Here is a 27,666-nt window from a genome sequence, read left to right as displayed (position 1 = left end):
CTACCACTTTTAATACCAGTTTACTGCACAGCACTTCATTTTTCTCCCTGACTTACCTGGCTTTTATCTTTAACTCATTAATTTATATTTCAGGAATTAATGAAAATAACATCTCTTTGTTGCCCTGCTGTAAATATTTCTGGGCATCCGGTGTCTCATATATTCAAGGAGTGCCTGTTATATGTCACCCAAGACTTTGCTCTGTGATGTTAATAAGTTTGCTTTCCCCTTGATCTCATTGCTGAAAGAGTCACAAGAGTCACAAAGAGAGATGTAGTAATTCAGAATTTAGTTGAAAATGGTGTTGCTGGTAGTAATCATATGCAACCTTAGACTACTTGGTCATTTTTTTATTTCTGGCTGGAATGTTTGGGTGAGGATCCAGGGTAGAGGATTTGGCCCAAACTTTATCTCCTTTGATTTTGAATCATTCAGAAACATAGTATCTGGTTTTGCTTATGTAAAAATGAACAGGGTGTTAGATAAACATCCTTATCCTATGTCCTACTTACATGTAAATAAGTAAGCACATAGGATTTTCCTGCATTTCTGCATACCTAATCTAATCTGTGGGTGTTGGTGGGTTTTGTTTTCAAATAGTCTTTGCGCATCTAAGTATTTTGGGCTGTGCTTGCCAGGAGCAAAGCTAAAATGTAAATGTGAACTTCATTCTTCGTGGAAAATAAAAAGTCTGAAAAACATTGAAGTAAACCCAAAAGTGTTAAACTGGCTCTTGCCCAACTTAACATTGCACATATATTGGAGCAAGAAAAGACAATTTAAAGGTTTGGAAAAGGGAGCAAGGAGGATGCTGAGTTAACAGGGCAAACTGGTGATCACAAAATAGTTTCTCCCAGTTAGCAACCAGCAAGGGCCAGGAAGCTCTAGAAGAGGCAGAAAGATGCTATAGTGAAGGTTGCTAGGCTACTCCAAGGTAAGCTCTTACAGAGTGCTACTCAGCTATGCTGAGCATTTTTACTGCCCAGCTGCTAAGCAGTGTGTGTGGTATTGTTTGCCTGGCTACCAGCCGGAAAGGGAAGTTTGAACTGCTAAGAAATGTTGTCCCTTTGTAGGATGAAACTTGGTCACGTGCCAGTTATTACCTTTTGCAAGACTGACTGTTTTTGGTTTCGGTCACATTGACTGACAAGGAATGTCAGGAATTCTGCTGAACATGTTTGAAATAGAACAGCAAACAATAGGTCTTTGTTTCAAGTATAAAAGTATAAAAACTTGCATGAATTTAACCTGTTCTGGTCGTTCTCATTGGTGAGCTCTTGGTTTGTCTCTACCATTTTGGCCTTCATTTTTCTTGCTCTGTTAAGAAGCTTATTGGAAAAGGAATGTGGGTTCTTTTCCTTTTATCTGGATTTGATGTAATTTTTGAAATATTTGTAAGAGTTAATCTCTGCCAGTAAGAATTATTTCTTTCAATTGCAAGTGCGAGGTCATCAGTTTTTCTTCTGTAAGGGAGGGTAAGTCTTTGTCTGCTTTTTTGTTAATGGGTTTCCTGTACTGTGTTTTGCTCTACGTACAGGTAGAAACCACACATTAATGCTTCTTACATATAGTTTAATTTTTGGTCTTTGTCCCAGGAGATCATTTTAACAGAAAGTTAAAACTGACAGTTGCTCTCTCAAACAGTGACAGAGGAATTGAATATGGAATTTAAATTATGGTGCATTAAAATTTTGATTCCTTTCCATCAGTTATCTCCCTGCTTGTGAGCTCTAACACAATTACCTAGTTCTATTCTTGTAACACTGTTTCCTGAAGAGGTGCTACAACTCTGTCAATAATGTTGTCTCATGAACAAGTCAGGCACTGTAGGATGCAACAGCAAAAAAAGGATAACTTACTCCTTAACATTCATGAAGGTGCAGTGTGTATAATGTAAAAGGGACTGGATCCAAGTCCAGTGGCCTGTTGCCAGCAGGGAACTCCTAAGGCAAACTAATTTCCCTGGCATATAGTTTCCCAACTTTGTTCTGATTTGTGGCCCAGGGATTTCATTAAACTAAATGAACTTTTTTTGATATAAATTCCCTATATCAAGTTGACTTGTGTGAATTTGTGGAGATGCTTTTTAAATCTATGATAAATAATAATATTCACATACCATGCCAAGAATTCCAAAGTTCAGAATCTTGCTGCAAAGTTCACCTGTGTGTTGTGTGAACGACTGACACGTGTTTGATTCTCATCTGCTAGTTTTACCCAGTGGTGTCCATTTCATGTAGTGAGAAACTTTAAACAATTATTATGTCTAGTTTTCTTCATTAACAAGGCATTGTTATATAGATTTTTGTTTGTAAATGTTTCTTTTCCTAGGGGAATGCTAGGAAAAGGCTTCTTGTCTATTAACCATTCCTTGTAGCTGTGGTTATGTTGTTCTGAGTACCCTGCTCGTGTCCATCCTCTTGCCTCTTTCAGTTGTTACAGGCTTTCAGAGATGAGTAGGGGCCAGGATGGAGTGCACTATTAAGGATGGATTTTATACTGTGACATAATACTGCTTTGTTTTATTATTCTTTTATAAGAATTCTTAACATTTGTTTTTTGTTTACTACTGCTTCTGCTTTTATTATTCCAGAATCTTGTTGCAAAGTGGATAATTTTCTGACAGTCTGTCATCATCTGGGATTATTAGGATTTTGGTTTACTTAAATTATCTGATTTACTTTCCATCTCCAGTGTACTTTTTGTGCTAATTTAATATATGCTTCTACATAAAAATAATAATTTATTTTAATATATATTTTTAGCATAATAATATATGCTCCTGCGTAAAAAGCTCATGACACTGTAGATGTTTCTTGCTTCTGTAGCTTGGAATAGCTTAAAATTATCAAAAAACATTTTCATGCAGATAAAAGTTGCAATAATATTTTCTCAACACTAAAAGTAGACAATTATCTGTGCAATACAAGGTGTATGTGAAATTAATAACAGAAATGTATTTTTTTATTGCCATTCCATTAATTTACAAACTCTATCTTTTGCAGTTTTATTGCTGGAGAAGATGGAGCATGATGACATTTGTAATAAAACTCTGAAGATTACAGACTTTGGTCTGGCTAGAGAGTGGCACAGAACAACCAAAATGAGTGCAGCAGGAACTTATGCATGGATGGCTCCAGAAGTTATCAAGTCCTCCATGTTTTCTAAAGGCAGTGATATTTGGAGGTAAGAAGTTTTTCTGCTGAAGACCATGTTCAGTGGAACTGTGTTGAGGGTTTTGACAGACTTTTTTTTGGTGGTTTGCTAGGTTATTGCCTCAACATATGGCTAGTTTAGCTCTTCTAAGAAACAAACACATTTTAAAGTATCTGCTTCAGTTGTTATACCTTTTATTATCCATTATTTACAAACTGGGGGCAGAAGAGGGAAAACAAAGAATTTTTTTTTTAAAGCAAGCTCTCATTAAGAGAAGCTGTTAAAATATTTGTTAGTTAATATACCCAAATATTTCTCTGGAGTCTTAATATAAATAACTGGATGCTCTTGATACATTATTGTATGATTGATCTCTTTTTGGTAGGTTTATTTTATATTAGATGTCTGAAAACTCTCAATCTGCTTAAAAATGTGACCAACCAATTATTGCTTTATATGACTGATAAATAATAAGGTTCAAACCAGAACTTTGCCAAGTGTTAATTTGAATTAATGCTGTTTTTAGGAATCTGGAATGTGGTTGTGTGTAAAAGTTAATACTAGGTTGAAGCTTCTACATTTACAGAGATTTTGCTTCCAGTAGCTGGATTAAGGAAAGTATATTCAGCACAAATTTGTTTTAACTTGCTCTCTAATTTTAAAGGTGGGAAATGTCCTGTGTTAAATTTGTGAATTTCTCATTTAAGATGTTATTGTGGATAATATAAATAATATGGCTCTCACTACTGATTCTATTTTTGAGTGGTGTAGTGTGGGATACATGTAGTGTAGAAAGGTAATTTAAACTTTAATTTTAATTTAGTTCTGGTTTGTGAGTGCAGAAAAGCAGTGATTGCACAAGAGGCTCTAAAAGCTGCTGTGCCCCACCTTGAAAAGTCTGCATTTCCTTTCTTTTTGCTATGTTTGCTCTGAAGGGTCCAAGATAGCTGTTCGGGGAAGGAGAGGAGGACTTTAATCTGTTTTCTCCTGCTGCTTTATGCATGTTCTGGATTGTATAATTCTTAAATAGGGTTCTGTTTTGCTTAAATGCATGATATTCTACAGCATGAAGTAATACTTTTGGTATTCTCGTGGTGATTCTGTATCTGCACTGCTGTTTTGTGGCACTCATTTGTCTTGTCTCTGGAACCAATTCTGTTTGCATTAGTCTCAGTTGATGCCCAGTTGGGAAGCATCTTTAGCCTCATTCTTTTTTTGGTTTTTTCCATTCTTTCTTACTTTTTTCTTTTTTTTTTTTTTCTTTTGCGGGATGGAGGTTGGGTGTAGGCGTTTCCCTAATCAGCTGTATTCCATGCTTAATTACAGGTCCTGTCCAGTCTTGTTGCTGTGATTTTAGGTATCTGAGGGGGTATGCTTTGGTGCAATTATTTTATATTCTGCTGCAACATTAGTTTACATTTTTGGAACCTACAGTATTTCTCTTCTTCGCCTTCTCTTCTGCACGCCTCTCTTGTAAAAATGTAAGTATTTAGTTCAATGATGGAAGTCTAACAGGAGAGGTTTTTAAGTAGAAAGGCTGTGTTTTGCAGTATAGTTTAGACCTTCTTAGCTTCTAAACATTTTCTGCTCACTGCACCTTGATCTATTCTGTTGCTTATCTTTACTCTTTCTTTAAAAGAAAAGCAAATAAGGAATATCATGCTTACAGGAGTGGTTTTGGTTTTAAAAAGCCTTCAGGTTACCAGTTTAAGTATATGGGTCTCTCTTAAGACAGGAACACAGTATGTTTCAGCAAATTTCTAAATCTCAGTTACAGATACTGAGTGCTGAGGCTCTGAATGAAATCTGCAGACCTCCTATTAGGAAATAAGAGAGCAATCAAGGCTGCTCAAGTTGAGGCAACTTACACTTCCAGTTCGTCTTCCAGAATCTGCCAGTGCTTGGAAATGTTGTGGGAGTATTTTCATGCAGAGCCTTCCAGGCTGTATGTTCTCAGGTGTCATCCTAGATAGCAGAAGTAGTGCTTTCCAGGCCCTGCACGTGTATCCTTTTGCTTTCCAGACCAGAGCTTCAGCTACTCTATTTATTTTACTCTGGTGCATGCTTCCAAATTCCCAAACAAGAATTCTACTCTTCCAACCCTACCCTTCCATGAATCACCACACATTTCTGAGTGGTGTGTCAGTATTGGTTTTGTGTGGAGCCTGAAAATGCAAATATGCCCACGGATTTCCAAGTGCTGATGGTGTTCTTTAGCAATGGTCTTTAGAGTAATGTGTGTCCTGGTTGTACAAGCCCTTGGCAAAGCCAGGAAGCATCTACTGTAAAGCAGAATTAGCAGTTGCTTTTGCCTGGAACATCTGTATAAATTTGAAGTGATTCATGTAGCAGTGCTTAGTAACCTCTGCTCTAGAAGATGGATTGTAGAGTAAAATAAACTTTGAGAACCTTACCTTCAGATTTTCAGCTCCTAAAGTATGTAAAATCAGCAAGTTTTCACTGAAGTGAGATGTAGTAAGGCTTAAATCACATGTGATTGAAGGAAAAATGATTTTAATAATGAAAATACTCAACATAGTTTTGGAGGTGTATTCATTTTTGTGGTTTGAAAATTAGTATTTCAATTACACGGTTGTGGCTTTGCCCTTTGCTGATTATGGAAAAGGACATGGCTTTTGTTCTTTAAAAAAAAGCTGTTTCTTAGAAGCTCAGGCTGTATGTGTAAGACAATTGTATGTAAGCTGGTGAAATTTAATACACTAAGTAGCTACTTGTGTAGTTGAGAGACTTGAAAAGTAGTTGTTTTCCTAGATAATGGCAGATTAGTACCTCCCTAGTAGTAGTTAAAAACTACTATGCTGAAGTAGTTAAAAACTCCAGAGTATCAAGACCATAACGTCTTCAGGCTTCCTCCTTGCAGTTTTTCCCCCACAATGCTGGTTCTTGGTACTTGACGTTAAGACTGCTTTCATTAAAAGGCTGTTAATGTGTTGGTCTGTTTAAAACTTTGCAACCACCTTCTTGGCACTGTTGAGAGCTCTTTAAGATTAAACTTTTTTATAAAGGATGCCTTCTTTTTAGTTAATGTTTTGCTTATCTTCAGAGTTCATGCTAAAATATCTATAGAATAGTCTGAACAGGGAAATTATTTTAATTTAGAACACTCTGTAGTTGCTGAGAGACTTTTTTTATGCTTTCTCCAAAGACACAGATGAGCTGTAGTTCAGGAAAATTACTCCATCAGGCATAAAATGTGTATGTACCACAGGAAATGTTGTATTCATTATGATCAGAATACCACTGTTTTAAAGCAAATTGGAATTCATTATTTTAACCTTCTTTGAGTATGCAAGCAAATGCAGAAATTAGACCAGAAAAATCAGGAAGAAATTAAGAGGCCCACGACTTTTTAAATTCCTTTTTCTTCTGGCTGCAGGTGTAGACTGTTTTCTTCAGCTTTTGAGCACTGTAAATTTGTTCGTTTTTAAGATTTATGAGATGCAAAAATTCTCAGACAAACAGACCATAGACAACAAAGCACTGCTGATATTTGTGCTGATATTGTGTCGTTTGCTGTTTTATTATTTATTAAAGTGATGTTGTAAGGTTTTGTATAATACTGACTGACTTCTTCTCGTTAAGCAGACAGTGATAGAAAACCTTGACTGGTGTGTGTTCTTCTCCCTGTTGCATCTGACACCTCCCCTTGAGGTGTCATTTCTAGTCCTAAGGAGTGCATAGCCCTCACTGCCTCAGTGCAGAATGCTTTTCTTCTCGTGTTGGAGAGTTCAGTGCAGTCCTGCAAAACTTGCAGGTGGTTTCTTTGCACACTTGGAGAGAAAGGCAAGAGCGATAGTTTGTATTCTGTTTTTTCCTTTGCCTGCTCACTTTACTATTCAAAAGCAGCAATAGGTTGTCCTTTGTATTCTTGTTCTAAAGGTAGTGGTTCCCTGGCAGGAAGAGAAGTGGAGGGGGCATGGGGGATGAAGAAAGGAACAAAAACCAAATCCAGTCATAAAGTCCACTTTGGGCTAACATTCTGAAAGGAGTAATTCCCACTTCCACAAAAATGACTGTGAAAGCTGTCATTTCAGTGGTGGTAGAATAGGAGCTCTAGAGCCACAGCAGCCAGGGTGCTGTCCCTGCCCTTTGTAGGGGCTTGAATAATTTGAACAAGCCAAGAACTGGACATAGAAACCCAAAGAAGGTAAAAGCAACAACCAGCTCTTCTTTGAGTGGAGAGCATTGCAGAAGTTCTTATGGTTATTGTCACTGTAATAGGAGTTCCCGTGATTCTTGATTTCTGTACCTGACACTGAGAAAAGATCTCTTCATGCCACCACCTTTTGCTGAAAACAATGTTGTTTTGCTTGGATTTTGTGGGTGGGATTTTTTCTAGTATGGAGAAATTCCATGTCTGTGCATGAAATAATTTCTCAGTCTGGTTGTATCTTCAGTGGGACATGACAAGTTCACTGGCCTTCATATATACACAATGGGATTAGAAATTCAAACATCCAGATAAAGATGGGAGTTTTCTTTAATTTTTATTACCGTTTTTTAAAAAAGAAAAAAAAAATGTCCCTCTAGGTAAATTACTGTTAAATATTTGGAAAGGGGAATGGCCTGAATGCTCTGCCGAGGATTTCTTTTTATTGTTTTTTGGTTTTTTTGTGGGGAGAAGGTTGCTTGTTTTCCTGTCATTCAGACTTCCTATTGTAAGTCAGATTTATGTGAAACTAGCATTTCTATAGGAGTGGCTTCAGGCTTATATTTTGAATAAGAGTGTGAGCCAGTCTTAAAGTTGCACCCAATTTGCTTAATCACTATAACTGGAAAGGTGCACAATGACAAAAGTAGAGCTGACTTAAAGGCATTCACGTTTGACTGGGAAATCCTCATGAATTTGAGTACATGGCTGGACAGATACTTGTTTGTGTTTTAATGTGTTCTTGTTTCTTTCTCAGAAAATAACTGTTTAAAAAATTACCTTTTGTAGCTACGGAGTGTTGCTGTGGGAACTGCTTACAGGAGAAGTTCCTTACCGTGGCATTGATGGCCTCGCTGTGGCTTATGGAGTAGCTGTCAATAAGCTTACTTTGCCCATTCCATCCACCTGCCCTGAACCATTTGCAAAACTAATGAAAGGTATCCATATTGTTTCTTCCTATGTTTTTAAATAGTTATGTTTTGGGGGTATAAAATGATCATGGGTTGCCAAATAAGTACCTCATTTGATAGTGTGCTGTGTACCAGGTATTTTGTTTTTCTTTACACAGCAATCTGGTGTTAGAGAGAGTTGAGAGCCATACAATGTCATGGTGTTGCATAAAAGTTTTTCAGTAGCAACAGAACAGTTTGTGCTCTAATTTCACCGATTTTTTTCTATTCTTAAATTGCATTAAATTTCATAAATTATGGGATACTACTGTGGATTAATACAAGATAGATTAAAATCCCAAGGGGAACAATTGCAAATACCTTTCTTTTTTCATTGTTTCTTCATGAGTGTCAAAAATGTTTTAGAAATATTTTAGAGAGAAATAAACATTGCTTGCTAATGGCTATTTCCTAGTGTTTAGTGAATTTTGCTACCTTTTTATTTATTTCTTCTATACAATATTGCTAGTTTTGCTAATTCATTTAATTATTGGCACTCATTAGCAGTTAAGATGTTGAATTATTATTCATTCATTAGCAATTTAGCAAATTGCTAAATTGCTAAAACTAGACCAAAAAATTACTATTAATACAAAAACAATCCTCTGAATACAGGTAGGTAGATGTCACCTCTGTAAATTGAGACAGAACTGGGGATGTCTTGCAGGTAAAGAGAACACATTAGAATTTGAAATGCAGTTGCAAGTAACTTGAAATTCATGTAGCTCTTCAGAAAGTTCTATGTGCTATTACAAACTGACGGGATTTTGATAAATTCTAGAGTGCTGGGAGCAGGACCCTCATATCCGACCATCGTTTGCCTTAATTCTTGAACAGCTTACTGCCATTGAAGGGGCAGTTATGACTGAAATGCCTCAAGAGTCTTTCCACTCCATGCAAGATGACTGGAAATTGGAAATTCAGCAGATATTTAATGAACTGAGGACCAAGGAAAAAGTAAGTTGGTTTTTCCAATTGCATGGAAGTAAAGAAGGGTGGAAGGGTGCATGGAAGGAAAGGAGAGTATGTCTCTATTTATGTTTATGTGATACAGCAGTTTTGAACTTTTGAATTGCTGCTTACCAATGTACTCATGCAAATAAACGCACAATTGAAAAAAAAAGATATCCACACCTGTCTCCCCAAAGAAAAGAGGTTGTAGATCTGTAAATGTCACATTCTAGGCTCTTTTTTAAAATGCGTTATTTTTTTCTTGTATGTTTGCATGTATCACTTAAATTGGATTTATCCCTTAAGCTAATCTTTATGACTGCAAATGTTCGGCTGCTGTTGAACATTCTCCTCAGCTGTGAGAATGAAAAGCTTTTCATCTTGTCATGTGACTGTACCCCATGGCTTCTTTTCCAATAATGGAATTGTGCTTTTATCTCTCTTCTTGCTGAACAGACTGATCATATGGATGCCTTTCAGTGTTGCAGTTTGGGACATATTCTTGCCAGATATTAAGAAGGTCAAACTCACACACATGAATCAGCAAATCTAGTTTCTTTTGTTTATTACTCAGATTTCTGTTACTGATCTTCTTTCCATACTCTCACATCTAAATGAGTACTCACTGTCAATTCTCTTTGTTTTCTCTTCTACTCACTTCAACTTGGTTTTAACCACCCTGAGTTTTATGTTTTCCTTTAGACAACTTGATAAAGGTTGGAATAGGCCAGCTGTGCTCAAGCCCCTGTTAGAAATGCTTCTGGAAGAAACAAATCCCTTCTTTGCAGGTGTTTCTTGCAGTATAATCCCAGTATATATTTGCTGTTATTTTTCATGAAGTGATTGTAGACAAGAAAGACAGTAAATTGAGGTGCAGTGACTTGTGATGAAACCTTATAGAAGATATAGTTGCCAAGTTTGACAAAAGCAAAAACTAAACTCTTGTCTTTCAAGTCTTTGTTTGTAGCTTTTGTCCTTCACTTGTTCTCATCAAATGTCACAAATGGCAGTGTGTGGACTTCTGGCTAGTGTGGGTGTGACATTACATTTGTTCTGTAATATCAGCATACTGGTATTAGGATTTACTGATCACCCATAAGATTGCAGTATAAATATTTATTTCCTATCTACTGTTTCTTCTACCCTCTGCATTTCCCTCTTCATTTTGGTTCATAGAAGTAGGTAAGTATGTGGTGTGGTCTGCTCTGCCTGCAGTAGGCACATAGAGTGCTAGAGCTGAGTTGTGTGCCTCAGGAGCTGTCAGGTCTCTTCCTTTGCAGTTGAGTTATAGTCCCTCTACAGAGAGTAGAGGCTTCCTTTTTTTACTTGCCATGGGGTCACCAGCTACTCTGTTTGCTTGCCTCAACCTGCCATAGAACATAACTCTGTTTTTGGCCCCTCCAGCAACTGCTTAACCAACCATTTTCCTCCTTTTACTCTGAGAGCAATTGTAACAGGCCTTCCTGTTCAGGTTTTTGTTTGTTTTTTGTTTTTCTGGAGGCCTTACTCTAGTATGAGATTTCCTATCCAAGAAAAATCTGACTAAATAAAGTCTAGAATTAAATAAGCAGGTGAAAAGGTTTTCGAGAAGAGTCACATTTTGGGTGTAAAAGTGAGTAAAGCTCAGTTAGGTAGGGGAAATGATAAAATGAAATTTACTTTTAACATGCTAAGGTGGTAAGTGCATCTCCAGAGGCATTTACTCTAATGAGGTGTACTTCTCTAAGGTTGAAAACATGTAACTTTGACTTAGACAAGATTTTCATATATATGCAGGGTTTAATTTGTCATATTATCAATTTTGCTATGAGCTACTAGAGTGAAAGTCATGTCTATAAAGTATTTATATAATAATAATACTACAAAAATCCTCTGCATGGAGTCTTATTCCTCCTGTGAAAGAGGAACTTCTGTAGCTAGAGGAATTTCCTCAAGGGCTTACTGCAAATGAGTGATGGTGACGCCTACTCGAAGAGAAGATCACAATCTTATTTTGACAAATGTTCTTGAGCAACTGAAATACAGAATTCTTTCCAAGCTTCCTTACAATGAGTGTTTTAATTGTAGAGTGATGTGGAAACATTGCCTAACTAATTGCAGTAAGTCTGGTTTTAATTAGTTTATTTGGAAAAGAGTAAATACATAATCTTTTATTGAGGAAGCACTTTTACTTCATCTAGACTGTGTACTGAAATGTACTCTGTACATTCCAGTACAGGCCCTCAGTTTCTGCCTGGTTGCTGAGCTTTATGGAACGTGGATTTGAGGGCTGTGAAAAATGGAAAATCAACAGTGTCTCCCGATGTACCTTTATTACTGTACTAATGCAGTAATAAAGATCTCTCTTTAAACTTTTAAGTATCTCTTTTCTAAATCTGAATTAATGTAGTTTCTGCTTTCAACCCTTGTTTTAGGTTGCCCTGTTTTGAGTGGACAGAGGAGGAGGAAAGTGAGGATTTTCAGGAGTCACTAAATTATTTAATATCTTTTAAAAAATTTGGTTTCCAGTATTGGGTTGAAACAAGCTCACTCAAAATTAGTATACCATATGAAATTTGTCAGTCATATCACTTAAATTTTAAACCCATGATAAGCAGAGTATGTGTGCTATAGCTGTAAAAAAACCCAGAAAGTGTGTGAAGAACAGACAATTCTCATTGAACCAGCTTGCTTCAGTGCCAGCCTGTCTTTTGATATCCATAGTCTTTTTGGAAAGAACATTTGAACATTTTCATTTGAAAACACTGAAATAATACAGTTCACAAGGTAATTTTTTGCTTTAACGATATGAAATAAGGAATTCTTCTGGCATACAACATTGCTGGATACCAAAGAGCAAAATTAGACAGTTCTGAAATAATAACTAAGCAAAGACAAAACTAAGCAACACCCCAATTATAAAATCATATAGTATAAAAATTAATTAATTTTAAATAGAAATAAATTTCTTAGATATCCTGAACTTTTAGCATAGCTTTGTTTCAAAGGATAGTTTTCCAAGTTGAATTAAGTGGAATTTACACAATCGTGAAAAAAAAAGTCGTGAGAAACATATAGAGTATGAGTCACATTCAGTTCCCCTTTTCCTATACTTTCAGTACAGTGTTATTAGCAATATAGACTTGTAAGTGTTTTAAGTCTGTTTCCTGTGTAATATGCCCCATGCTATGAAGGAAAGTCTGAAATTAGGGAGGTCTTAAATTTCAGATGTATTTTAACAGATTTTGGAAACTGAAGATTAAGATAATTTTAAGATGCTAGGTTTATAGTTTTTTAGCCTTGGGTATTCATTTACCCTGAAAAATTACCTAGCTTCCTTATTAAAGCTTTTCCTTTTGCAAAATTAAAAAATAATAAAAGAAGAGCTACTCTTCTTAGAATGGTGGCTTGGGAGTCTGTGTGCTGTAATTCAGTGGTTAGTAGCTGTTTGATGTTACAGATACCTGCTGGATTTAATTAAGAAACAGCTGTCTTATGACTTAGTTTTTCCTATTGCATTAATCCCCATTCAGTGTAATACTGATTGCTTTTCTAGATAGAAAAGTGCTACTTAATACGTGGCTGAAAAACAGGAAAGGTTAGAGAATTTAAGATAAATGCAATAATTTTTTTTTTGTCAGGTCATTGGCCTTATGTTAAAGTGTAGGAGCTGTCCAAGAGCAGCCCTCATGCTGTGCAAGAGCTTCTCATCATGTGAAATACCTGAAGTACATTTTTTGCTGGGCTGTTAGCTGATAATATTTAATTGCATGTGTTGTCCCCATTGCTACTGCTTACCTGCTTTAAGTGGAGTGACTCAAGTTAATTGGTTTAAAGGAAATCTGTGTAATGCTTGATTCTGAATACAGAATCTTGGTTTGTTCAGAATGGAGGATTTGCAGAAAATTGGGCATGTTGCATGTATATAGTGTATCATAAAAATAAATCAGAAAATACAACCTATTGTACACTTCATATGTCCTTTAATACTGCCTTCACATCATTACTAAGTTTTGTTTTTGTGAATCTTGTCTTCAGGAGCTTCGATCCCGAGAAGAGGAATTGACAAGAGCAGCTCTTCAGCAAAAATCTCAAGAAGAATTACTGAAGCGCCGTGAGCAGCAGTTAGCGGAACGCGAGATCGATGTACTGGAGCGCGAGCTGAATATCATGATATTCCAGTTAAACCAGGAGAAACCCAATGTCAAGAAGAGGAAGGGCAAGTTTAAAAGAAGCCGGTTAAAACTCAAAGATGGACACAGAATTAGTTTGCCTTCAGGTTTGCAATTTTTTTAAGGTTCACTGTATATATAATGATTAAATATGCCAGCTTCTTCACTTGCATGGTTTGTGTTTTCAGTGTTAGCTACTATTTTATTTTATTTTATTGACAGGTTCTTCTTCTGTAATGCACCGAAGGGTTTGGTAAGAATTGTATAGCTCCCTTCCCACAAGGAAAAGCTTTCACATACCATATTCTCATGAAGTAGTCCTCATTTCATCTGGAAGAATGATTCAGCTAGAAGTCCATCCCATTTGGAGGGAAAGGTCACTAGCCTGAGAGCCACATGATTTAATACTGGTTCAAAGTTCAGATTTTTGTTATCATTGTTTCTGTACAGACAGGAAGGTACTTTTTTACTACATGCCAGAACTTTCTAACACGATCAAATATTAGTGCTGTTTGCCCTAAAATTGCAAATACCGAGCAGAAAAACAGTGCTGAGAGAGGGCTGAGGATGTACAGGTGCAGTAGGTCCAAACTGCACACTTACTGCAGTTGCAAGTACTACACAACAGCTGCAATCTTCAGTGCCTTATTTCTTGCAAGAAAACACATTAACAGCAGCAGCAGATGATTTCAGAATACAAATATGGTATAATTTGAATGTTAGAGCATTTCATTCCACCTATGAATGCATTAAAATGCCTTATTTACAAAGGAGGCGTGTTTGTAGACAGTGAGGGTCTTTCAGTTCTGAGGGGCTGGTTTAGAGATGCCTTTTTAATGTTACCACCAGATAGCACTTCACAAACTCATGGTTTCACCAGTGGTTGGAAATCCTTCATCCTGGGGTTGGTGGGCTTCCTTTCAGTGGCTTCCAGGTCAAGTCTGACAGTTTATTACAAATGCATTAAGAACTCGATGCTGTGTTAACACAAGTCTGACCAAAATGTAGCTATCTGGCAGCTGGAAAGACACCAAGAGGGCAGTAATATTTAGAGTACTATTTCAGCACTAGTGAAATATTTTTCCTTAGTTTAAAAATAAGAGCAAATAAGATAAAAGCCACCCTACAGCCTCCCTGACAAAAATAGTACATTTATGGGTTTTAGCTGGATTGCAAGCTTCAGTTGAATATTTGGTCCTTTGTTTCCAGTTCTGCTTGTATTTAAATTGAAGCAGTGATAAAATAAATATTTTCATTCAGAATAGCAATTAGCTCCATGTTGCCAAGAACATCCAGATGAACTTGTCCTTGAGACAATTGTATTCTAAGAATAGTGTACAATATAATTGCATTGATGATGGGTATTAGAGTGGTATATTAAGGTTAATTTCATAAATTTTTTCCTCCTCAATATTTGTTGTTCTTTTTTTACTACTTTGCTATAAATATTTGTAATTGTGTAGTTTACTGTCACGATTTTCTGACATGAATAAATGTGACTTTTTGTTACTGCTTTTTAATGGTGTATAGTAATTACATGCTAAAAAAAAATAAGGCAAATCTCATTGGAATGAGTATTGATTAATTTGTGATTAAATACTGAGGGGTATTTTTTGCCCCTCCTGTGACAATCAAAAAGATTGAATAGCAGCTAATGGTGTGGATTTGTCTCAGATCAGGTCCACCTGGACCTGCTTGGTGATGTTCATGTTCTTGCAAGACTATCACATGAAAGTGTGAAGTCCTGCTTGTTTGACTCAAAATCTAAATTGTTACATTTAGAGTTTTTCAATGTTTTTAATATGTATATCTCTTACCTCTATAAATAAATCACATATAATGAAGTCTAATTCATTGTATAACTTTGTTTTAAGAAGTATAGCAGCATGTTCTTCTGAGAAGTGTTTTATTCAGAACATTAAAACTGATTTGTTTCGCTCTCTTACAGATTTTCAGCACAAAATAACAGTGCAGGCATCCCCCAATCTGGATAAGAGGAGGAGTTTAAACAGTAACAGCTCTAGTCCATCAAGTAGCCCCACAATAATTCCTCGTCTTCGAGCTATACAATGTAAGTCTCCACTCATTTGATCAATAGTGTTCCATATACATACTGAAATGTTGATAGTAGTATCAGACTCCTGACAGATTTGTGTCTGATTTCCACATCCCTTGATTGGTTCTAACAGTTGTAACTTCTTTGAAAGGAGGGATAATCTTGCTAAAACGCTAAATAATTTTCAGTAATTCAAAATGATTGTGAATGCTTTAAATTGTATCTTTACCTAATTTCTTTGGGAACCAATTTGTAAACTGGGATAAAACAATGACAAATCAAAAATTATTACAAAAGGCAAAGCATCACATTTAGAACCCAAGTAAGATGGAAACCAAGTTTTTATTAGGTATTGGAGTTGATAAAGGAAAAGAAAGATTCAGAGTGAGGGAGTATTGTACGATGGAAGGATCAAAGAATGAGCCAATAACCCAACTTTCTTATGTCAAAAGAGAATCAGGCTTTAAACAGGTATAAATCCAGAAGAAATCTTGCTTTAAGTTTTCTGAAGATAGGAAAAAGAGACAAAAAAAATTGTGGGTACATTTGTAGGTTTACATTATTATGTATACTGATAACAGAAAGGTATGTTCATGCTCACATAGTGGAGGTACCAGGAATGTGATCATGTTATTACAGAGAAGCATATTTGGGAATGACATATAGACAGATAAAACAGTTCCTACAGGATTCACTGCTTGGATTTGTACTGTCTGATCTATTGTGCAAAGTAGATTGTCTAATTATCCATATTCAGAGAGGAATGCCTTAAGCTTCTCTCTCTATGAAATCAGTGGAACCTGTTCCAGCTAATTGCTTATGGATGTTGGCTATCTTCTTTTGCAAGCACCTGTGAGGGGGATTACTTCAGAATCTGGCATTGAGGAGAAGGGGAAATCAGAATACATGAGGATTTTTTCCATACATTCTGTAGCTACTCTGTAAAGATTGATTGAATTTTAGACCAGCCTGACACTTCGTTTTAAGTTTGGATAGAAATCAGATTGGTCATGTCCTTTGTAACACCTCTGCCTTATGAAATCCTTTTCATTGTTAATGTCTAAAGGTGAGCAGTGATGTCTTCTCTGGCACTTCAGTATTTGTTTGAGCTGTAGTGGATACAGTTGCAACATTGTGGATAACGGAGAGGTGGACAAACCCTGTCTTGCTTTTATAATGAAAGGGAAATGGAAAATGGAGGGAAAATCAACTTGAGTCTTTTTCAGATGTTAGCTGACAGACTATTTGTGTTGTCAATTGTTTCCTGTCCTCAAAATGTAGCGGGTTTTTCTGGTTGCTAGTTGGTTGTCTTTGGTTTTTGCAGAAAGGTAAAGAAAGACTTTTCTTAGTTTATATGTAATTACAACATTTTACTATCTCATTTTATCTTTGATTCTTCTTGCTCTGTGAGGACATGCTTGGAAATGAAGCAAATGTCAAGTATTGGCATGGTTCTGAAAACTTGAATTTTCTGTGTTTGTTTCTTTAATTGCATAGCCTTGTGTAAGCTATTGCAGTGCCACTCCTTGCACGTGTGCTAAGTACCACCGAGGATTTTTTTTCTTCTTTATTTGAGCAGACATTTGTATTCATAGGGCTTGAACATGCAGGACAACATAAAGGCTCTCATTTAAAAGAAGTACATGTCTGCTTCTGGGTTTGGATCCTTAGGTTTTTACCTAAAAGCTTATCAGATATCTCAGGAGTATGTAGCTGAAACAATTCAGCTTCCACACCCATCTGCACCTGTGCAAAATAAATTCCCTTTCCCACAATCATGTTTTATCTTGATTTAACTTCAAAGTGTCTTTGTTTCAAGACAACTTGCTCAAATACAGGTGATTTGAACAGGCATATGTAACAACTGGTTACTTGACTGCTTCACTTTGTCTTGAGCAAGTCTAGCTTTCAAATCTAAACATTAGGTTAAAAGAAAAATCTAGTTAATTTCTTATTAAAACAAATTCTGCTGAATTTGAAAGGAGTTTTGGAGGGAGAAGGAAAGCCACTAAGGTACATATTCCATAGGAATGCGATTGAAAATGAGAGTGTAAGGTAGGCAAGTGTAGTGCCATTTTACAGCATGAGCTTTGCTGGCAAGGTGCATGGTGAAGAAGGAGCAGAATCTGTACAGTGAAGGAACAGCAGAACCATGGGCATGTAAATGCCCCCTCATTTATCATGCTGTTGTAACTGGCCATGGTTTTTTTCTCCTAGGTCTCTCCATCATATCTGTTAGCATGCCATCATGATTCCAAGCTAATGCTTCAGTTAGTCAGTGGCATGTGAAAATCTGCCTTCCCAGGTCAGGTCCTAGAAAGAGGATCCTTTAAACCCTACCATCAAAACCCATCTTTAGAAGATGCTTAACGCCTTTATAGATCCAGGCTTTATGACCCAAAGATGAAAATAGGAGGGAAACAGATCTGTTGCTGAAATCAATTTGACTAAGATCTCTACTACGTTCTCTTAATTTTTCCTCAGTGATTCCAAAAACAGATACACACACAGCTAATGGCCGAAGAAATAGTATGTATGTGTACCATCAAGATGTAGATATCACAAGTGAATATGAACTTCCCTGTGGGGTTATGAAAAAAGGCAAGATTTTGTTATGTTTCCAAGGTGCTGGTTCTGTTTAATTTATCAGCTGAGACAGTGACAGACTAAGCATTTAATGGAGGCTAGACACTCAAAATATAATTTGTTATGGTGTAGTGAGAAAGAAAATGTTAATCATAGTCACAACTGGAATATTTATTTCTTTTGATACCAGTTGTCCACAGAATGTATTTTATTCATTGAACTTAAGTGCTCAGTCTAATTCACTCGTCTGAATTACCAAAATATAAGGTTCTCAGTTAAGGGAAGCATGGAAAATGTGATTGCTTTGCTGCTTTATCTTTGATCTGGGTCTCTTGTAAGCTCATAAATTACTTTTCTTTCTTGCTCCTCTTTTTGGATCAGTGAAGTTTGCGTGGTGCTTTTAGTAAAAGAAAAAAACAATCACAATTTTTTCTTCTACTTCTGTGTTACTGTGTCAAAAGGGTTTTGCAGTGCAGAAGATACTCTGTTCTGTCAAAATATTTTGGGTTTAGAGATAGTATTTATGTGTGTGGGTTTTGTGTTTTTAAATCCAATCTCCAGTAACTTCAGATGAAAGCAACAGAACCTGGGGAAGGAGCACAACATATCACCAAGAAGAGTTTGAAGATGTGAAGAGAAATTTTAAAAAGAAAGGTTGTACATGGGGACCAAGTTCAGTTCAAACAAAGGATCGTGCAGATTGTAAGGACAAGTATGTCTACTACATTTTGGTATTTTGATAATACTAAAGTCTTCTTGGTAGCATAGGTAGTGAGTGAAAAAAGTTCTGCTGTGTCTAGTTACAGCAAGAATTCTTGTCTTTTAATTAATTCAGAAATTACATTACTGATGAGTAGCTCCCCCATATGATCTTGAGGATAAAGCACCTATTTAAGTTTTACTGATTCTTATCTATTACCCTTCATCGCTGTTTTTTTTTGAGATTTGTAACATATTGGGATGCTGAGCTACCAGTGCATACCAGACATTCATGGCCTGTCTTTTTTGCCCTTCCTCACATTATTTTGAGGAATTGCAAGCATGGCCCCCACTGGGTACTTTCAGCATGATTAAGTAAGACTAACTGATTTGGCATATGTCAGGCACAGTTCACACCAGCAACATCCTTTGTGCTGACAAACAGAGGGTGAAAAGGTTATGAAAATCAGCTGGACAGCTTTACTTACAGATTATGTTTTACAATGGCTCAAAACCAGAGATAGTGAGAATACTTTATTTCTCTAGTATGTACTATTATTTATAGTGCCTTTCTTTAGTTTTCTTGGTAGGGATATCCCCTCAGTTACCTGTGTCAGGAGTTGGTTCCAGATGATCAGTTGAAACTGGTTTTATATTATTTTTGTTTGTTTAAAAGTTACTGTAGTTTAATAAACTTCCAATATTCACATCATTTCTTTGAGACAATGAAACTATTGTTTCACACGGGTTTTCACAAAGCTGTGTTGTTCAATAGGTAACAAAGGCCCATTTTTCATTTGCTTTCTTTTTAGACATGAAATTTTTATCATAAAAAGAATACCTGACATTAAGGCATGTTTACATTTATAAGCATATGATTCAATGCTACTCCATCTTCTTTTTACCTTTGGAAAGGTTTTCCATTTATGTACTGCAGGTTTATAGTTTGAAAAGAAAGTAATTTTCTCACAAAGTTTATGTGAGCATGGTATCTGTAATCTCAAAGTCACTATTGTTATTGCAGAGTAAGACCCCTTTCAGATGGCAGCAACCCTTGGTCAACTGTTTTAATGAAAAATCAGAAGGGTGTGCCCTTAGCTTCACTATTTGTGGACCAAGGTAAGAGCTGTTTTTGAAAAAGTGAAAGTAGCCATGTAATAGTATTAAGATCACATTCAATGTTATAAATTGTATTGCTTGAATTCCTTAAAGGATTATGCAGAATATTACAGGAAAAATCATGCTGCCAACCGTTTTCCTCTGCAAAAAAGTCTTGTATTTACATCATTAGCAACTAAGAAATACACATAGTCTGTAAACAGAACCATACAGAGATTTTTTCCATGTTTTTGAGTTGCAGGCTACTCTGTATATGAGGTCTGCAGTCACCACTTTTTGTTTCTTTTAAAAAGAACCTAAACCAGTAATTGTCTTGACATTTAAATAATCATTGGTGACATTGTTGTTGCAAAAATGCATAGTTTTTTAAAAACCTGTAAGCCCTGGTATATTCCCACATATTAGTTCCCTGGTTTTTTGAATTAGACCTGTTATCTAAATTTTCAATACAGAAATATAGATTTCAAATCTTAAAGTTTTTTACACAACCTGATGCTATTTACAGGTAAAATCACAAGGAAGAACATACTTGATCCCTTTAGGATCAGGAGCATAATAGCTGCATATTGCTTTTTATGACCATTGCTATAATGGGCCATGATGACAAAATATTCATAATAATTTTAAAGTTTGCACACCCTTTTTCTATACTGTGGATTCTCTTATCTGAGAAAATTAAGTTACCAGTGTCAGGAAAAAAGCCAGTGATGTAACTTGGTGTCCATACCAGCAGCTAGATTTATGCCATCTGGAAGAGAAAATAGTAAGCTGCTTGGACACTGCTGGAAAAGGCACTTTAATCTTCATGTATAGTGGTAGGGGTGTAAGTCAAGGCTTCACAAACAGTAATTTTATAGATTTATTAGCTTACTACTATAACCCTGCACACAAAGTTCCCATACTTGAATTTCAAATGCTTTATTCTCTAGTATTCAGTTGTTGATAGTAGAATAACACATGCAAGTCAAATAACACCTCCTTTTTATTTGTCATTAGGTGTAAGATGTCAAATTTACTTTTTACTCCAGACCACCACGACCTAATGAATTAATTGGAAAAGTTTCTAATAATTGACTGGATTTTTGAACTCGGCTGAGTTGAAAGTATTGTAAAGAATATATTCCAGATCTTATCTGCCAGTTTGTGTATAGTAAATTACTTCTCTGTAATCCATTCACCGAAATATTTTTTGTGTTGTTTAAAAAGCATTATCAAAGTGCTGCAAACACTGAAAGGTTTAGGCATGTTTCTGAAACTCAAAATGTGAGTCTGAGCTTCTGACAGCATCTAAGTGGATTGCACAGTATCCTTCAAGGTTAATACTTGTGCATTTTAAAGAAAATAATGATATACATATGCAGACATGCAATAGCATAACAGTTGAATTGCAATCTTAAAGAATACTGTGATGTTTTACAGGTGCCTGTACTGATAAGAAACTTATCCCTGAAGGTTTGGACAGTAAAAGACCAAAGCCAATTAAGTTGCCCAATCAGGCCTATATTAATCTACCTCTTTGGAAAGATGATCAGGGAGAGACCACAGTAGAACACGAGAGCTTTGAAGAAGGAACCTCAGCTAGTTCTACAAACAGTACTCCTCAAATGACACCTACCAACAGTCTGAGCAGGACACTGCACAAAAAGAAGACTGATTCAGTGTTGTATGGGTGTGCTGTCCTCCTTGCATCCGTTGCTCTGGGCTTAGATATCAGAGAGCTGAACAAATCACAGGGTCCAGATGAACTCTTGCCTAAAGATGAGAGGAAGAAGCGTGATGGAATATTTCAGCGTGCTTCAAAATTCCGCAGGAGTGCCAGTCCTACACGACTGCAGTACAAGAAAGAGGAAACAGGTGTTCCATCCCTAAATCCAGCCTCAGATACTGTGAATCTCCTCTCTATGCCCTCCATTTCTACTAAATGCCTGCTTCAACCTGATAGTGAAGATGCTTTTGTAAGCACTGTGCTTGATGATTGTGGTCAATGTAGTTCCATGGACAACTTTTCATCCCAAACTTCTGAAAGTAAGAAGGAACAAAGGATACAGCTTGCTCCTAACACAGTTTCGACACAATTGAAAAATCAGCCTTTTAGTCTTGGTCTGAAACAAGAGCTTCAAATTGTGCCAAAAGATTCCTCCACAAAGTTAAGTATATTTGGTCACAGACGAACCTTATCAGATGGGAGCCATTTTCAGACCACAGGTAGGTAATTAAGAACTTTCAAGAATCTTTAGGTTGAGCTGATGATAAAAATTTAAGCATAAAATAATGTCTTTAAATCTGGTTTACATTGAAATGGAAAAGCTCGTGATCAATGAGTTTTTGAAAAGAAGTTCTAAATTTCAATACTGATATTCTAGGGTGGCTTAAATGTGATATTCTTCATGATACTCTGTACATGTGTGATTTTTCAGAATAACTGGAGAAGTTAATGGGACTTTATTCCAGTATGAATATTCATCCAGTTGTTGGGGGGGTTAGTGCTTTTTGTCTACATCTCTTTTGTAGCAAGAAAAAATAAATTGTGATTGCTAGTTGCAGTGAGTCTAGATGCGAACACGTTTGACAAGAGCACCTCTGGTCTTGTCTTAGGAGATTCTCTACAAAGTACAAACCTCACTAGTGGAAGAAAAGCCACTAGTGTTTATGGCAACCCAGTTTTACAAATGGCAAGGAATTTAAGAAGTCAAGTCGTTTAAATTTGCATTTCTTTGTTTGGGCTTTCTTTCCCCTAGCTAATGGAGTTGCTTCAACCAATGATGTCTCCAGACTCCCGGTCCCGTCAGTTCCTGGAACTCTGCCCTCCCCATCTTTTCAACAAAGAAGCAATCACAGTGGTGTTTCAAATGAAAAGCAAAGTGCTGTCAATACTATCTCAAGGCCTAGACCTTCTTCTCTAAGAAGTAAAATCGATGCATGGCAGATTATTCCACGTATTATTAAACCAAACTCTAAAGACTCTGAATGTTCAGAGGGCAATGTACATCCAGATGTTAACTTCTTGCCAGATACTGAGCAAAGAACTAACTGCCACATGCCCTCATTACTTGATATTGATGTGGAAGGTCAAAACAGAGACTGCACTGTGCCTTTATGCAGAATGAAGAGCAAAACTTGTCGGCCATCTATATATGAACTGGAGAGAGAGTTTCTGTCCTGAGTGCCTTTCATTTTAAAAATGTTTGCTTCATAAAGGGGAACAAATATAAAATTCTTGTCTGTCTAACACTTTGTGCTGCTGTTTTCTGATGTACTGTGACAAATAGTACCAAAATTATTAAAATGGGCAGCTAATTAAGTGTAGTAGGCGCCTTTTTCAAATGTTCCTTGGAATCCCAGCTAGTAACTCTAAAAGCACAATGCTGCAAAATCATGTTCTAAGTGAACTTCGTAAGTATATTTTGAATGATTAAAATAAAATGCCCACCTCCCTCTGCCGTGTCACAGAAGTTTTCTTTAGGTTTGAGAGGTTTTGCTAGAAATTGAATTTTCGCACATTAAAAGAACGAATGCCATATAGAGCAAGGTTGTGTTCTGTCAAGAAGAGTTTCACCTAAGAAGTGGTGGTCTGCAGCTTGCCTCTGTGGCTTGTAGGTTCAGGGAGAGGGACAGGCGCTTTGAGGTGCAGGTACGGGAGGCTCTGTTCTCTCCTCATAAAGGAAGTGGTTGCTTGCAGGCATTTGATACTGAAATTGGTTAAGAACCAGGAGCTGAATTTGTAGTTTTTGCCCTTGGTTATTGTGAGAACTTTCTTAGTTTCTTCAGAAAGTTACACTGCTTGTGTAAACATTTCAGTTTCAGCCACCATATCGATTTGAGAGGGTAAATTTCAGTATTGCTGTTGGAGTAAAGGTATTTGACATACTTTGTAATGTGAAACAACATTCCTTGTAGGTAAGGATACACTGGAACGTAAATATTTGTACTCTTAACCTTTTGAAGACTACAGTGTTTGCACTGAAAGCAATATTCTTGAGTTTGAATTTTTTGTTTGTGGTGAAGGGGTTTGTCCCCCTTCCTGTTTTTTAAACTCTGCTGCACCTTGTATTGAAGAAGTTGGTGGGTTTTAAGGATAATTGGTTTTAAGTGAGCCAATGGTGCATTTTTTTTGCACTTAACTTTAAAACTGCTATATTTTAATATGAAATTTTTCAGTATAATCTCTGTAGCTTTTCTTCCTAAGGTACTACTGAGTGCCTGCTTACTCAAATTTAGGAATCAAAGGACAGAAACAGATGTGCTTGACTGGTTTTCAGTGATAGAAAGTTTCCAGAAAATTGCCAATAGTTAATTGTGGGGGGAGGAACATTTAGCTTTGATAACACTGATAGTTTAATTTTTTACAGTATCATTAAGTGAATGATTAAATAAAACGAAATGTACAGTATACTTTCCCTGATGAAAGCATTTTTTAGAATTAAAGGAACATCCCTCATTTTCCAGTATTTGAAGTCTTAATTTTGCAGCTCATTTGACATTTAAATAGTTTTCATAAATAAAATTAGATAATGTTAGATTAAAAATACTGTGTTCCCATCCGAATGCTGTTTTGTTAAGAATTGTGTTTAAATCTTTTCTTCTCTTTGCTCTGGGTTCTGGGAGTTTAGATAGAAGACACAGTTGCTTAAAGTTTCAAATCCAAGGGATTAAAAAAGAAAGTTTCCGTTCTAAGACTGTATGCACTGCAGTGTCCACCTTGAAGATGACATACAATTATACAAATGAAATCATGAAGTCTTTATCAAACAGAGCAGAACCCAGAAAATGTGACTTCCCACCTCGAAATGAAAACAGAAAATAATTTCCTTAAAGTATTAGTTTACCAAAAGTAAAGACAGAACCACTAGTTGTCTGTAAATCTAAATGTTTGCATAGCAGATTGTTACTGCATTTTCTTCAAACCTGTTTCTGTTGCTGTATTCCTAGTTTTCTGTCAACATGATTCAAGTCACATACTGTTCTTTGTCTTCTGTTTCAACTTTAATTTCATCAGAACATTTTAATAGATTGTCTGTTCCAGTTTTAATACAAAATGTTTTTGTAAAATAGTCATTTATCAAATATTAAGTATAGATTAACAGCACATCTACCTTCAAGGCTTAATTAGAATTTTTGAGCATTATGTATATTTCAACTCTTTCTTGATCAATTATTCCTGTGTGTAATACTGAGAGAAAAGGAGCTGATTGTATTACATGTCTCTGAAGAAAGTATCTCTATTTGGCTTTCTGCAGGAAAATCTCAGGTGCTGAACTATTTTGACTTGTAAACTTCTGTTAAGTTCTGTATTTTTAAGGTTTATATAATTTCAAGTGTTGAATTTTGCACCCTGTGTTTTGTAATCAATAGTATCAGCATAAAGAGCCCTTTGAGCTATATTGTTTTCATTTATTAGTGACTTATCTCTCTTGTAATTAAACAGATTTCTATTCCTGTTCAATGAACAATTTCCCATAAGATTGGGACATATGATATGGCCAGCCCAGTGCATTCTAAGTAATTTAGGAGTTTGTATTCCATCTCTTATTCTGAGACAGTTTAGGAAAGCCATCTCAAATATTTCTCTGATGCGATGCAGTTTTTTTAAGCTATAGTCTGTAGTGCTTTATAATTGTCTTTATAGTTTAAAATTCTAGGCCAGTTTTCACTGTAATTAAAAAGAAAAAATAATTTTTTCAATCATGGTTTCAGTCTGTAATTCACATATCACCAGAGAAATTTTCTGTAAAGGTACAGAAATCTGGTATGCATTAAGTGACCTGTCTTGGTTAAAAGGATATTTATTTCAATGTAGGTTGATAGCCTGACCAAATAATAATTTATGTTGATTGTTTTAGCGTAAAACTGAAGGTGCTTACACTACAAAGATTGAGATAAACACTTGATATACTGTTTTACAAAACCTGATGATTTAAATGTTTTTATTTAAAAAAATAAATGTTTTGTAGCTACTGTATTGCAAAGTGACCTGAATTTTCTTGAAAAATACATTTTAATGTTTTATTAACATGTACAGATTTTTCCAGTGAATAACCAGGAGCTATAGACCATGGCCAGCCTGTTCTTGGAAGATTGTAATGTAATTGTTACTCTTAAGAATCCAGTACAGTAACATGAGCATTCCTGTAATATCTTGCACTTGATGTGTGCAGAAACATTTAACATAAGCTTCTTTTTTTCCTTTGATGTCATCATAATATTCTTTTGATGCTTTTTACAATGTTGGCTGAGTGTCTTAGAGGAGATAAAGTAGTGGGTATGAATAAACTCAGCATCAAGAATACAGGTAAGTAATAACATCCTTCTGTTGTGGGGTTTTTGTTGGGAGGGTCCATTGGTTCTTTGGGGGATTTGGTACTTTGAGGTTTTTTGTTAGGTTTGTGGAGGTTTTTTAGGAAAATAAAGCCAGTATTTTCCTTATAATATTTTTAACACCTTTTCTGAACTTCACTCTTCCTTGATCATGTCATGGATGCATTAGGCCATGTTTGAGTTAGGAAAAGGAAGTATCTGTTTGCACAGTGACAACAGGCAAGATACAGTGAAATTCAAATAAAATATATTGGATTGTATATTGAATTTATAAGGTTGCAAGCCAAATCTTCCAAAGACATGCCTGCACTCAGCTTATAGTGAGACTGGCTGCATAACAAATATTTATGTGGCCTGTGAGTGTCAGTATGGAGCTCAGATTGTAAGCCAAGCTGCAGAGGCAGTTTATTTTATACACAGAGTTACAATGGTAATACAGAGATTTGTGTACCAGTGTGAGGTAATGGAAAAGATCACAGTGTAACCAACCACTTTCTTTTTTAATGTAACTATTCAGATCCCTATGGTGTGTGCACTATGAGGAGCTAAGGAGACTAATACATTTTTTATGCAGTTGGTGGTGCTTAAGATTGTAGTATTATGTATTCTAAATAAGGTCCTGAGTCCTTGCCAGGATGTAGTGGCATTCTTCCTGAACAAACCAAATATGAGTCATTTATCCCAATGCTAACAAAAATCCAACATGCTTCATATAGATAGTCTGATAACATAGTTTCTTTAACCAAAATAAGTCCTTTTTCATCTAGTAAGTTGGAGAATGGAATTACAGAGCTATGCAGGTAGGAGGTTTTTACTTTTTATTTCACAAAATCACAGGGTCATTTAGGTTGGAAAATACCTCTGGAGATGAAACAGTCCAAGTCCCTCTGATAGAGCAGGCTGCTCAAGACCATGTCCACTTAAGGTCTGGGTATCTGCATGGATGGAGACTCCACAGCTTCTCTGGGCAATCTCTTCCAGTGTTTGACCATCCTTACAGTAAAACCATTTGCTCATATTCAGTTTGAATTTCCTGTTAATTGGGATTTTTGGGTTGTTTTAGGGTTTTTTTCTTGTTCATTGATTGCTTTTGGTTTTGCTTGTTTGCTTTTGGTTTTGTTTTTTTGTTTGTGCCCATTGCCTCTCATCCTGTTGCTGGACACTGCTGAGAAGAGCCTACCTCTCTCTTTACCCCACTATCAGGTATTTATAAACAGTGATAAAAGCCTCCTGGACTCTTCTCCAGACCCAGCTCTCTCAGCCTTTCCACAGGTGCAAGTCCTTTGCCAGTCTTTGTGGTGCTGCACTGGATTTGTTTTGCTAAGTCTGTATCTTTTTTGTACTGGGGAGCCCAGAACTGTCCCCAGCACTCCAGGTTTGGCCTCACCAATGCTGGGTAGGATGACCTCCATCAGTCTGCTGGCACCATACCTAATGCAGAGAACTGTTGGCTGTCTGCTGTAAGGACACATTGCTGGCTTCTGTTCAGCTTCTTGTCCATCAGGATTCTCA

The 27,666-nt window shown here is 36.3% G+C and overlaps 1 protein-coding gene across 1 annotated transcript in view; it reads left to right on the top strand.

The window, feature by feature from the left end:
- Positions 1 to 25,798, top strand: part of MAP3K21 (mitogen-activated protein kinase kinase kinase 21) — a 41,027-nt gene extending 15,229 nt beyond the window's left edge. Inside the window, exons 2-10 of the mRNA XM_077175594.1 lie at positions 3,006 to 3,186; positions 8,117 to 8,265; positions 9,059 to 9,234; positions 13,246 to 13,486; positions 15,328 to 15,450; positions 18,583 to 18,733; positions 19,745 to 19,839; positions 21,259 to 22,044; positions 22,578 to 25,798. Of these exons, the coding sequence (XP_077031709.1) occupies positions 3,006 to 3,186; positions 8,117 to 8,265; positions 9,059 to 9,234; positions 13,246 to 13,486; positions 15,328 to 15,450; positions 18,583 to 18,733; positions 19,745 to 19,839; positions 21,259 to 22,044; positions 22,578 to 23,002 (2,327 nt within the window). The 3' untranslated portion in view covers positions 23,003 to 25,798. The remainder of the gene's footprint in view (positions 1 to 3,005; positions 3,187 to 8,116; positions 8,266 to 9,058; positions 9,235 to 13,245; positions 13,487 to 15,327; positions 15,451 to 18,582; positions 18,734 to 19,744; positions 19,840 to 21,258; positions 22,045 to 22,577) is intronic.
- Positions 25,799 to 27,666: the final 1,868 nt, after the last annotated feature.

Source organism: Agelaius phoeniceus, chromosome 3, assembly GCF_051311805.1.
Source record: "Agelaius phoeniceus isolate bAgePho1 chromosome 3, bAgePho1.hap1, whole genome shotgun sequence".
Classification (NCBI taxonomy): domain Eukaryota; kingdom Metazoa; phylum Chordata; class Aves; order Passeriformes; family Icteridae; genus Agelaius; species Agelaius phoeniceus.
The sequence above is the reverse complement of the archived record's forward strand: the minus strand, read 5'-3'. Positions and strand labels throughout refer to the sequence as shown.